The sequence below is a fragment of the Malania oleifera genome, chromosome 11, assembly GCF_029873635.1.
Source record: "Malania oleifera isolate guangnan ecotype guangnan chromosome 11, ASM2987363v1, whole genome shotgun sequence".
NCBI classification, from domain to species: domain Eukaryota; kingdom Viridiplantae; phylum Streptophyta; class Magnoliopsida; order Santalales; family Ximeniaceae; genus Malania; species Malania oleifera.
The window spans coordinates 47,291,920-47,305,133 of record NC_080427.1 but is presented as its reverse complement, the minus strand read 5'-3'; the positions used below and the strand labels follow the sequence as shown (position 1 = coordinate 47,305,133).

General features: G+C 35.1%; 1 protein-coding gene across 1 annotated transcript in view; it reads left to right on the top strand.

Annotated features, from left to right (window-relative positions):
• Nucleotides 1–13,214, top strand: part of LOC131168327 (probable starch synthase 4, chloroplastic/amyloplastic) — a 30,133-nt gene that overhangs the window by 3,021 nt on the left and 13,898 nt on the right. The window contains exons 4-9 of the mRNA XM_058127663.1: nucleotides 39–167; nucleotides 268–472; nucleotides 972–1,106; nucleotides 9,970–10,074; nucleotides 10,241–10,339; nucleotides 11,963–12,092. Coding sequence (XP_057983646.1) covers nucleotides 39–167; nucleotides 268–472; nucleotides 972–1,106; nucleotides 9,970–10,074; nucleotides 10,241–10,339; nucleotides 11,963–12,092 — 803 coding nt within the window. The remainder of the gene's footprint in view (nucleotides 1–38; nucleotides 168–267; nucleotides 473–971; nucleotides 1,107–9,969; nucleotides 10,075–10,240; nucleotides 10,340–11,962; nucleotides 12,093–13,214) is intronic.

Sequence of the window (13,214 nt, the reverse complement as noted above, 5' to 3'; positions counted from 1 at the left end):
CCGTTATGTGTTCTAAAACATTTAAGTTGACCATTCAGACATTTTGTACTTAAACAACCAACGTCTGATGGCTGTGGAGGAGCTAAATGAGGCTAAGAGAGAGAAACAATTGTTGCTTGATAGGATAGAACATCTTGAGGCGGTGAAGCAACCCAGTGTTGGAAAAGGTAATATTATTGCAGTTTCTAGTAATGATCAAGCAATGAAATGGTTAATTGGCAATATGTTTTCAAATCTTGGTGTCTTATGTAGCATTGCTCATGCCAGATAATCTATCAGTTGGCTGGGATTTGCTGCTTCGGATAGATTCAATGGTCCTCACAGGCATGATTGGCACAGGAGAAGCATCTAATGTGAGGAGGCTGATCATGGACTCAAAAATTAATGTAGCTGATGTTCTTCCCAACATTTGGCAGAAGGGAGATGCTGAGCTTCTGACAGAGCTTCGCCACTTCACTGACAAAAGTAAAAAGTAAAATCGTCTATTCAATCACATTTTATTTTGAAACACTTGAGATATTATATTGAATTGTGGTATGATGTATATGTTTGCACTGATGAAACATTTTTCCTCGTGCATTCAGTTTTCCCTTTGTGTAACTTTTATGGCTTTAATAAATCTTCTGATCTCTATTTAAGAGACTAAGAACAAAACTGTGTGAAGCTATCGAAAAGTAATCAAAATATTCTACATTTAACCTTTATGTGTACTATAATTTGTGTTGCAGCATAGAAGAAGAAAGTAATGGGAGTGCCTTGTCAAGAAATTAGAATACTTCAAGTTCTGATATTTATGTATCAAAGTCTTATTTGAGCACAAAATATCATCTCATGAATGAGAATAAGTTTTCCCACTTTTCTTTTGGGCTGTTTTTTTTTTTTTTTTTGGGGGGGTGGGGGGGAGAGAGCAGGGGGTTTATTTTTCTTATGTTCTCTACTTGGGAACTCACAGTCTATCATCTTTAATGCAGGAATTGCTTCCACATTGTTCACATTTGTACTGAAATGGCACCAGTGGCCTCTTTTGGATCGTTGGCATCATATATAACTGGCTTATCTTGTGCGTTACAAAGAAAGGGCAACTTTGTTGAGGTTATTTTACCAAAGTAATTAAGCCCCCTTATTTTTCATATTCATTATTTCTTTTTCACTTGCCACGAAAATTTTGCAGGCTGAGGTCTAGACCTCATTTTATGTTGTTTTCCAGAAGCTGCCCAAATGCACTAACGTTGAAAGTCAAATATTGCATCCTTCTATGAATATGGAAAGTTAGCCACTAAAGAATGATTGAAAGATAATAGCAAGCCAGAAAATTATGTGAAGTAGTCAAAGTTAAATGCACTGCTTTGGCTGGACTACCCAAATTCTGGTGTTGTTAATGCATCACCTAGTTTATCTTCTAAATCCTAAGCTTCTGCTTAGGTGGATGTGCCTCCAACATTCCAGGGCAGTGATAGTAAGGCAATTCCCTGGGAATGTCTGGAAATAAATTGTGGCTACACTTGCATTATATCATACGTTGTATGGTTCCCTTTTGGGTGTATTTTAATATTCTTTATGTGCAATATTCTATATTTTATGTTATATTTTTGTTGGTCCTACTTGGTACCAGACCTTGGGATAAGGTTATGTACAATTGCTGACCCCTTCTTTATTCATTTTTCCCTCATGTAAGATAGATGAAAAATGGAACTTTGATCCACTATTTTCTACATGGTCAATTCTTGGAAGGTCCCTACTAGATGGAACTCAAGCCTATTTTAGCAAATGGAGCTATTTAGTCTAGGAGAAGGTTAGTTGGTCTAGAATCATTGGATCATCTGTAAGTTTTTACCATATTAGTTTCTGGTGCTAAGCTATCATAGTGTCTGAAGTAAATATAAGTCACACTACTAAAAAATCCATAGCATTTGGTTTCATCATCATTTATTATTATTATTATTATTATTTCTTTTCAAAATTATTTTATTTTATTTTAAGTTTATTTTATTTTATTTTATTTTTGTCTTCAATTTGCTACACATTGCGTATGAGCATTAGAACTAAGTTGTTTAAATATCGTAACTTTTGGTCTATCTTTTGTAATATACTCTAAATTATGTTTTATTGATGTTTGTTACTGGATTTTGAGATTAGGTGCAATAATTCTATGATTCAATGTAATAATTAGGAGCATATGAGCTCCTCCTGTGGTTATGTTGCCTTCGCAACAATTGCTTATGGATGCTAAAATGTAGCATCTCGACCTTATGTCATCCTCTTACCACTTTTCTAATGTGACTCTCTTCTTCAGAACTCTGTTTTTGGAATGGGCTTTTGAGGATGGAGAGGAACTCAACAACTATTTTCAGGTTCTGAAGCTGATCTAAAGAGTCAGCTTCTTCGAATGATTGATGTCTCATGTCTTCGATTGGGGATTAAGGCTTCCTACAATTATATATGGAAAATAAATTAGTTTGATTACTATTTTTCCATTAACCATTAGAATTTGATCTTCACAAATAGTGCCTCCCTTTGTTTTATCAATTCCCATAATAATGGAATTCAGAGACCCTTGTCGGTCTCTTAGTGAGGGATTGAGATCCCCCTTAATATGCTAGCACATATCACATAACTGTCTCTTGGAATTACAACAGTTAATGAGCTGGTAAATCTTACTAAATATTTCTCAAGTATGTCTCAGTCATCCTTTGGTCTTTGATTCATATGGTCCTCTCAATCATCCTCGGGCCTTTAGTCTCTACTTCATGTAACCTTTACATAATTGTTCCTTGGTTGCATGGTCTACTTAATTCCAACCCACCACTCACAAGTATGAGTTGTTGAGTCTAGAATCCCTTAAATAATAGTTTTTTAGAATTTGTGGTTCCTTACCCATGAGATCCTATATTTATAATTTCTAAGAATAAGCAGTGTCAGATGTTTACACCCAACATACTTGCACACACAAAGAATTAAGTACCCTATAATGGTGAAAGGTGCGATGGTTTTTTATTGTATCCCTTGAGTCACACTCAAAATGTGGCTCTTGGGTTATCATAAGGCAAAAAGGTTTGAGTGGTTTATTTAGTATGAACTTTGAGGCTTGTGACCCAAATTCATCATGTTAGGCATTTTAAAGATTTTTGGGTGATCTTGTTTATTATTTTTCAGAAAGTTTCCTATTTTGCCGAGTTTTTATAGAAGGATTCTATAAGGTAGTCATCTAGAGAGTATCTAGGTCTTTGTGATTTGAGGTTTTTATTTTATTTTATTTTATTTATTTTTTATTTTTTTTAAATTTTTATAACAATTACGTGCTATTTTTATTTTTAGGGTTTTGCTATCATTTCCTAAAGATAGTTTCCTAAGAGATTTGACATTATTTCCTTGAGGTTTTTTCCTTATTTAATGGTAGGAGAAAGCCTATATAGAGAATTGATGTGTAACCATGAGAGGCAGACCTGAATATTGAGAGCTAAACCCTAAATTGAGTCTTCCTTTGATTTTCCCCTTCTCTTTATTTTTTCAAATTATTTTCAGTTACCTCCTTTTGGTTTTCTGTTATTTGCCTATCTTCTTGCTGATTTTCTGCTGCCAATTGATTTTGCATCAATTTGGTATCAAAATTCAGAGCCTCATCTCGATCCTCACTTGCTCCCATTATCAAACTACCTTCCACCTCTACCAGCCCAGCCATCAGGAAACTGTCATCCATTAACCCAAATACATAACCCCACCTATTTAGATCACCCCAACCTTCTTTATTTCATAAACTAGTTCATTTTGTTTTGGTCAAGCCAAATATGTTGCCCAGCCAAATTCAAGCTGTAGCTGAACAGAACTGATCTAGCCTTCGCATAGTTGATTCAGTTAGGTTTTCATAGAAAAAGAAAAAAGTGATGAAGAAAAAATAAGAACTATGGTGACAGTAGACCAATTTGTTCGGCGAGGTCTGCATGACTTAAAGGTCTAGAGAAATGCTCATGTTCTTTTAGAACAGAATAATATTGGTTTATAATAGTTCATTGAGGAAGTTGCTTACATGAAAACAGCGAACTAAGAGATGTTAGCTCACCTAGATAAGTTGATAGCGAAGATGAAATTGAGAATGCACATGATACCATTGACCTGATGATAGTTACTTTATGACTGAACTGCTCTGACAGTTATCAAGCTAAGTAATCAAATCACTGACTACAGGGTTGATAGCAACAAGTTTTCTGTTCGATATGAGGATGAAAGGTCTGTTGAGATATATGGTGTGTCAGTATTGAAACTCAAACTGCAACCAATAAGTCATTTAAGTTCAAAGCATAAGATGCGAGTGAGATTGCACACATGGAATTTATCATTCCTGATAAGTTTATCTTCAATGCCTCTTCCTACTTGCATTCATATTTATTTTTTGAGCCTACAGATTATGGTTCCACGGCAAGTTTGCTTGGTTCGTTAGTTCTTCATCCTTCAAATGCTTCAAATTTAAGGTCGATTTTTTTCCCAGCTGGGGAGAATGATGCAATATGAGCTTTGAGGCTTGAAATACAAGTTCATCATGTTTGGAATTTTTAAATTTTTGGGCAATCTTGTAGTTTTTCAGAATTTTCTTATATTTCTAGTTCTTTTAGAATTTATAAAATAATAATCTAGTACATTATCTAGGGTATTTATATATAAAGATTTTACAATTATTTGCCATTTTAATTTTGGGGATTTCATATTATTTCCTAGAGCTTGATATTCTTTCCTAGAGATTGTTCATTATTTAGTGGTAGGAGAAAGCCTACATAAAGGCTCAATGTGTAACCATTGGAGGCAGATCTGGATATTGAGAAGTAAGCCCTAAATTGAGTCTACTGGATATTGAGAAGTAAGCCCTAAATTGAGTCTACACACAAGCTCTTTGAAATCATCTCAATAATTTAATCTTTGGTTTTCCCTTTTTCTTTATTTTTCCAATTTATTTTCTCTTACCTTGTTCTGATTTTATCTTAACTTGCTATCATTTTCTTGCTGATTCTCTGCTGCCAGATAGTCTTCCATCTGTGGCACTTTCACTAATAGCTATAGCTTTTTATTTAGCAGATAATGACCAGGGCACCCTTGATTAGACTAAATTAAAGAGAACCTTCATGGTCACAATTAAATTTGATTACAGACTAATGCCCATGAATAAGATTATTGAGGTTATTGTCTTCAAAGCCTGGTCCAACATCCCCAGAAAACTTCATATTGGGATCCATAGGAGTATCAACTGGTTCAGCTCCCTACAAACCTGTCTCACTTAGCAAATCCAACGTATATTTTTGCAGAGATAGATTCAACCCTTTCCTACACCGTACAATCTCAATACCAAAAGTAACGCAGAATACTGAAGTCCTTGATTTGAAATTTTGCTTGAAGCCACTGCTTAACATCTGCAATCTCACTAAGATATCAACTGCTAGTAAGTACGCCACTTAACTTTGTTTTACAGAAAAAAACCGAATGATCAGAGTAACACTTGATGAAGCCAAATGCAGAAGCTACAACACTAAATTTGTCAAACTGGCTCGAGGAGATTGTTTAAGACCATAAATGGCTTTATGCTGTCTGCATACTTTACCATCCTCTCCTTTAGCCACATGCCTAGGAGGTTGCTCCATGTATACCTCCTCCTGCAAATCTCTGTATAAGAAGGCATTCTTCACATCCAACTGATATAAGGGCCAATCAAAATTAAATGCCAATGAGATCAATACACAAACAGAATTTAATCGAGCAACAGGAGAGAAGTCTCAAAATAATCAATAGCATATGTTTAGGTGTACCCCTTGGCAACAACCAAGCCTTAAGACCTTTTGTTAGAGCCGTTGGGAAGATATTTGATGGTGTAGGCCCAACGACACCTAACCAACTCTTTACTAGGAGGAAGATCCACCAAGTCCCATGTCCCTCGAGTGGTCAAGGAATCCATTTCTACATCCATTTCATGCTTCCACACCAGGGCTAGTAAGTGTTTTGACATGCAAGGAAGGGATAGAAACTGAGGAAATAGACAAGGAAAAAGAATACATAGGACTAGGAAGCTGAAGAACTGAAACATAATGAGCCATAGAATGAGCGATAGGATAAGCAACTAAGGATCGCTTAGCACATGTTGTATCTTTCCAGTGAGTAATGGGCAAATCCAAGTCACATTGGGATGGAACTCCAGAACTAGAAGTTGAAATAGTGATGGGCAGAGGAGGTGCTTGCATGGTGGTAGCGATTCTTGTGCTTACTTTTTGTGGTTCATAAACCTTGTCAGAGGGGCAGAAGATTTCTCGAGAGGGATGAAGGTAGGAACAAAAGGATCAAGACAAGAGGGGAGGACCATAAATTGTTGATGAATTCAAAATAGAATCATCTGAGGACCCAACACTGGAAAAATAGGGTGTCCCCCAGAAAAAAGGCGACATCAACACTAACATATTTCCAATGATTGTGGGGATCATAACTAATATCTACTTCCTTTCTGAGTTCTTGAGTACTAAACAAAGACGCATTTAACATGAGGAGAGAACTTGTCTTGATTATGAACAAAACATGTGCACCCAAAGACACAAGGCACAATAGAACATGGACATTTATGGGTACATGTTAAAGAAGGGAATTTGTCCCCCTAGAATACTTGAGGGCATCCTATTGAGCAAAAAACAAGTTGTAAGAAGAGCATTGGTCCAAAAGGTCTTAGGAACATGCATATAAAGGAGTAAACCATGCTATGTCAAGTAAATGTCTTTTTTTTTTCATTCAATTACTCCATTCTGCTGAGGGGTATGTATACATGATGTTTGATGGATAATCCCTTTGTCCAAGCAATAAGATTGAAGCCCATTTTGAACAAATTCAATTGCATTATCAGATTGAAAAATTTGAATACTGATGCTAAACTAAGTTTTAATTTTTTGGTAGATTTGAGTAAATACATTTAACAAATAGATCCATGTCATACATGGAAAATCATCCACAAAGGACACAAAATATTGATGACCAGTCAAATTCTTGACTCTACACGGATGCCAAATATCTGAATGAATAAAAGAAAACAATGATTTACTACAAGACCGACTCTAGATAGAAAAAATGTCCTAATATGCTTTCCCAATTGACACGTAGAACACTCAAAATGAGAAACAAACTTGAACATAGGAAAACCTAGTAGTTTTTGAAGGGATGGATGATCCAAACAAGCATGCCACTGATCAAGAGCAACACCATGAGTAGAAATTGAGAAAGTCGTATGACGAGAATTGGACTTACCATGGCCACCATTGAAATAGTATAGATCATCCGTCTCAAGCCCTCCACCAATTCTATTCTTTGTCTAGAGATCTTGAATAACACAATAAGAAGGAATGACCACATAGCAATTATGATACAATTAATAAGACTAACTGATAGATGATTCAAAGTAAATGTTGGCACATATGACATAGATGAAAGAGGAATAGTAGGAATTGAGAGAATATTTCTAGAACTAGAAACTGGTGTAATTGAACCATCATCAAGAGTGACTTTAGAGTGTATAGCAGTGGGGTTTAAGGACTCAAACAAATTAGGACTACCTGTCATATGAGAGGAGGCCCCAGAATCTATAGCCCAAGGTGAGGAGGATGAAGAGGCAAGAAGTGCGGTTGCACTTGAATGGGCCATAGTAGCACTAGATGTAAAAGATTGAGTTTGGAGTTATTGAAGAATGCAAAAAAGATTGTTAAACTCCTCTTGGGACATGGTGGATGATGTACTCAACTCCTGAGTGGAGTGGTTAGGTGTGTTTGAAGTGTCAATAGTAGTTGCCTTTCACAAGATATTTTTTGGCTCAACCTGTTTCCTAAGGAGATCCCAACAGCAATTAATGATATGATTTTTCTTGCTACAATGTGTGCAAATGCGAGAATTGCCACGACGAACTCCTGGTCATATTACACAACCATTGCCACACCCAAAATCCAAACCTTGTCCTCGTCCTCTGAAATTTTCCTTACTAGAGTTAGAGGCAGTATCCATGGCTGACTTGTCGCTGGAAGGAGCTTGAGCAGTGGCACACACTAAAACAGCTCTCTCAGGACTTCAAAAAATCAGAAATTAGAACACTTCAAACTCTCCAAAATCCAGAAATGCAGAACTTCAGTAGGCATCTATGTCTACAGAACTGAGCTTAGAATATCCTAGGAGGAATTACTTAGCCACCAAGAACAGGGCATACCACAGCAAAGTACTGCAGGCATTTAATGAACGACCTGGCAGCAGCTCCAGGCATTATGGCTGGTAGTAACTGGAAACAAATGCAGAGAAGGGCATGAAATAAATATTTGAACACCAATCGAAACCAACCAGAAATTGACACAAGATTGCAATTAATCAATCATGGATACACATCATCAAAACAGCGTCATTAGCAAACGACAAACAGAGTGACAGAGGAGCAGCAGCAACTGTGACATACAAGAAACAGATTATAATTGAGTTCACATCAGCAAATCACCATGAAAACACAGAGATTCCTGCCATGGATGCTGCACAACCTAACCCAAAGGGAGGGTGTCCTTATATGACTCTCAAACCAACCAGAAAATCAGATTTGAGGACTGATGAGAGGAGGACGAGGAAAAAAAAGAAAAAGAAAAACTGGGAGTCAAAACCAATTCAGATAAATCAGATTTGAAGGAGACCAATGCTCTGATACCATGTTGTAAAGTTAGATTTGGAGGAGATAAGAAGAGAGGGAGAGAAGAGAAGAGGAGAAGAAGAGGAAAAAGAGAGGAAAGAACTGAGCTGCAGTTTCTTGGAGTCTACATACAACTCCAGGTCTGCCATCTTATATATTGTTAATAATAATAAAGTCTTTAGTACAAAATACTCTCATTAACACAACCTAATTATTAAAATAACATATTCTTTTCTAACGATTATGAAATAGCTGTCACCTTATCGCATCCATTTATGCATGATTTAATGATTTTGACTTCTGTTATGAGATTAGAAAATCCTTTTTAATCTTCATTTCACCTTTTGGTCGAAGGCTTTCTTGATTCATCTCATAACCAATGACGTAGTGAATTTTCTATCTTTTACTTAAGAGTGATAGATTTCATGCTATGCATTCAGCTCCCTCCCATTATGAGTCACTACACCCAAACTATGTATGCTTAAGTTTCTTGGTGAGAAAATAAGCCCATTGTATAGTCAAAGTATAGTAACATGAAAGCCTTTAGGTAAGGATTCTTTTACATAATTGTAACTGAAAATATCTATTGGAGGTAGTAAAATTTTGTTTGGTATCTTGTTCTTGATCACACTTGTGTATTTGTTCTTTAGTAAGCACTCTCATGTTTGTCTTTGTGCCCCTACTCATACTAAGAAAGTGGGCATAATATAAGCTAGTCTATATGGATTGTCATTGTCCAATTGACAATGTTATGAATTGGAGTATTTAATAAATTGAGTACCAACAAGTGTAAAACCTAACTTAACTACTCTACTAAGATTTTATGGGCTAATTCATATAATAACAATAGTTAAAAAAAATTAATAGATGACTTACCCTTTTTATTAATTATTATAATATATAAAAAACAATGAATATCCAAGCTATATGACAGCTTTTGGGGCATATCTCATAACACCCCCCCAATCCCAAAAAGTGAGGAAAAAAGAAATAAAGAGAAAAGGGAAAATATGGTAAAAGTGGACACACATGTTCTTACATGTGTCAAAACGTGATGTCAGTAACCAATGTTCAATGCTGGTAAATTCAAAGGACTTTTTTGCTTCTCACTCTACTATCCGTGGGCAGCATCTCAATTTGGGAATCCAACTCCTAGCACCACTATTTGTCTTGGCCGTGGTGGTAAACCTGCAAATAAATATTTTAGGCTTTAAACTATTACATTGATTCATGTTAGCATACATCAAATGAATTTAGTAGATTTTGCATTGACTTTAGGGGATTCGCCTTGTAAACAGGTATTCAAAGTTGGACCTAGACAAAGTCCAAGGATTGCGAGAGATTGATGCAGAGTTTTACTCATATTATAATGGTCAATTGCACGGAAACAGGATTTGGACTGGGTATTGTTGTTCTTTATATATCATAAATTTATCTTGGTTCTTATGTTCACATTTATGTGGGAAGAAAGTAGAAACAAGCAGAGTTTGTTGGAAACTTCCTTCCAAATCTTCTGTCTACTAAATTGTACCTCCTTCTACTGATACTGTTTTTATTTCTCTTGTACAGTGTTGTCCATGGTATTGGGGTTACTCTTCTTCAACCTCTATACTATTCATCTTTTTTTAGCCGAGAGCGGATATATGGTTACTCAGATGATTTTGAACGGTCAGTGATACTTCTCTTATATTTTACTTTCGGAGTTGTATGAACCAACATAAACACTCTACACTTGGACTTTTTATGTGGACAAATATTATGAGATAGACGAGTGGAAATGATGAGAATCTTTATGGTACAGTAGAGTAAAAATATATTTAATATGTGATGGCGGTACAATTGTTTCTAGAGCAATGATATGAGTCTGGAACCCTGGAGCAGAGGTACTTTGTAGAATTCAACTAGACAAATCCTAGGTTTTTGTGAAACACATCCTGCTCCTTGATTTGTTTGTAATTTAAAAAAAATAAAATTTTAATTTTTTTGGGCACATGATCAACAATTCTCTAGCTCTGTTATCTGAAAAAAGAAAAACACTTCTCAAGATCATAGGCTTGTGGCCAACATGATTTGAGTCTTGTGAATGTCTATTTTTTCAATATATAAAAAAGTGTGATTACATAATGGGCATTTACTAAAAATTATTAAAACCTTGGACCGTATTCAAAACTGAATGAGGTACATTGAGTGTTTCAATTGGTTGAAGAAGGAGGTAGAGTGGAGTTGGGGAGTGAAGTTGGTTTAATGTTGTGTGCATTTGCATGTTGTTTATTATTAAGGATTTCATTGCATCATGTCTGTTAAACCTGTAATCCCCCTGTTTATAGGTGAGTTTTTGAAGATAATAAGAGTGTATATCCTACCCTTTTTTTAAAAAAAAAAAAAAATTGGAAAAGAGATTATGTTAAGCAAAGAGAGATACAAAAAGGAGGGCAAAATACCCCCCTAAGGAAGACAAAGTAAAGAAAGGAGAAAAGACAATAAAAAGATACAGGAAGATGGTGTCTGTCCCACCTTGCTTTAGATAAAACCACTGTGACCTTTGGATTCTATATCCTTAGTTTAATCTAATAACTTTCTAATATCAAAATGTAATTGTTTTCTACAGTTGTGGCATGCTTTTTGGTTAGGCAGGGATCACTATTAGGTACCAGAAAATGGCTTTGAAACCTATACATGTGCAGTTATAAAAGAAAAATCTCCTGTGCTTACAATGTATATTCAAAAAGTTATGTGTAAAGAATCCCATGAATCCAGTCAGATGCCCTTAGAAAGCCTGGTCTTTTCCTTCCCAAAAATAAATTACAGAATGGCAAAGTATTAAGTTTCGTATTAGAAAATTTGACTCCCGCAAAAGCCTTCTGTTCTATAACTCTCTTTTTGTTCTAGTGAAACTGTTTATTTAACAAAAAAAATATTATGACATTGTTTAATGTTTTTTACTGATTGGTTCACAGAATAATCCCATATATATAGCTAGTTTACCATAGTTTGACCTGTCTCACATTATGAAACATTCTATAACAAGAATTATGTTATAAATATAAGTAGCATTTTCACTGGTTAAACCAAGTGTTATAAACTAGAATTGATATGTCATTTATTAAAAAAAGAAAAAAAACTAGGATTCATGTGTTATGAATAATTGGTTGATGTTAACCTTGTCCTTCAGACTGGCCATTTTCTTTAAATTTTAACATTCATTATTCTTTTAATTTTACTCTGTTATATATATTTTTGTTATCAGTTGATAACAATTTCTTCCTGATATGTTTTATTTGATGCTTTCAGATTTACTTACTTCTCTCGTGCATCATTGGATTACATAGTTAAATCTGGAAAGCAGCCTGATGTATTACATATTCATAACTGGCAGACTGCTATTGTTGGGCCGCTTTTTTGGGACATTTTTGTTAAGCAGGTGCAACTTGAAGTGACCTTTTATTTCATCATACTGAATATTTTAATTTCTTGTGCAGCTATTATGGTGTACTGTGCTCATTCTTTCTTTATGTAATGTGCCCTTGGCTTCTGTTGTCAATTATCCTTTGCTAAAGCGACTTCAATTTTATAAAAAGAAAGATGAGAAATAATATCATATTTTTGCTTTGAATCAATATAATTTTTCCAACTTCAGGTCCCCTTCTTGGCATGCAGCGCTTCTAGCATGAGCTGTGCCATGTATTAGGGGTACTAGAATGTATGCTAGAGTTTGTAATGGGGAAGGGTTCGTTTTTAGGAGGGTCATTTGGTTGCAAATGCTCCATGTTTTTGTGTATTGCTCATGTTTCTCATTTTTCTGGTCTTCATAGTGCTCCTATTTTTGTTTTTTTGTGTTACACATGGGAGTTCGACATTGTGGTATTTTCATTTTGATAGAAATTTAGAGAAGAGAAGGTCTAATTTCTTATGTTCTTGTTGAATGTGTTGGGTTCTTTAATTTGGAGAGCTAATATTCATTCTAAAATTAAGGATTTCACTTGGATTACTTCCATTTTATTGGGCTGGTATTAATAATTTGCATGATAGCCTTATTAAATATTTATTTTCTCATGTGTATTTGCTCGGAGCCTAAGGCTAACATGACTTGTTTGCAATTGTTTTTGCATTGTTCCTTTTTCTGAAGTATTTGGAACAATTCTTTGGTGTTTTTGTAGACTTTTGGGTTTGTCCACCTTTTGGGAGTTTGCATCTCTCTCATTTCAGTGGTTTTGAGAAGTTGAAGGAGAGCATGACTTTATGGAAGTGTGTTGCATAATTGTCATAACGAGATTCAAATTGTTTAATTGAAATGTTATTATTATGAATTGAAAACTGAATGATTTTTTAAAATTTAGGTCAAATAATAAGAATTAGTTGTAATTACATACATGTATATGTAATAATCTAAACAAAGAAAAATACAATTAAAGGTAAAATATATTGATTAACATTGTATGATCATGTGCCCCAATATAGATAGATATACGTACATATTTATGTGTCATGAGCCAAGCTTGTTTAGGGCATGATGCTTGCCCATGACCGCTGGTCTTGTGTGCAT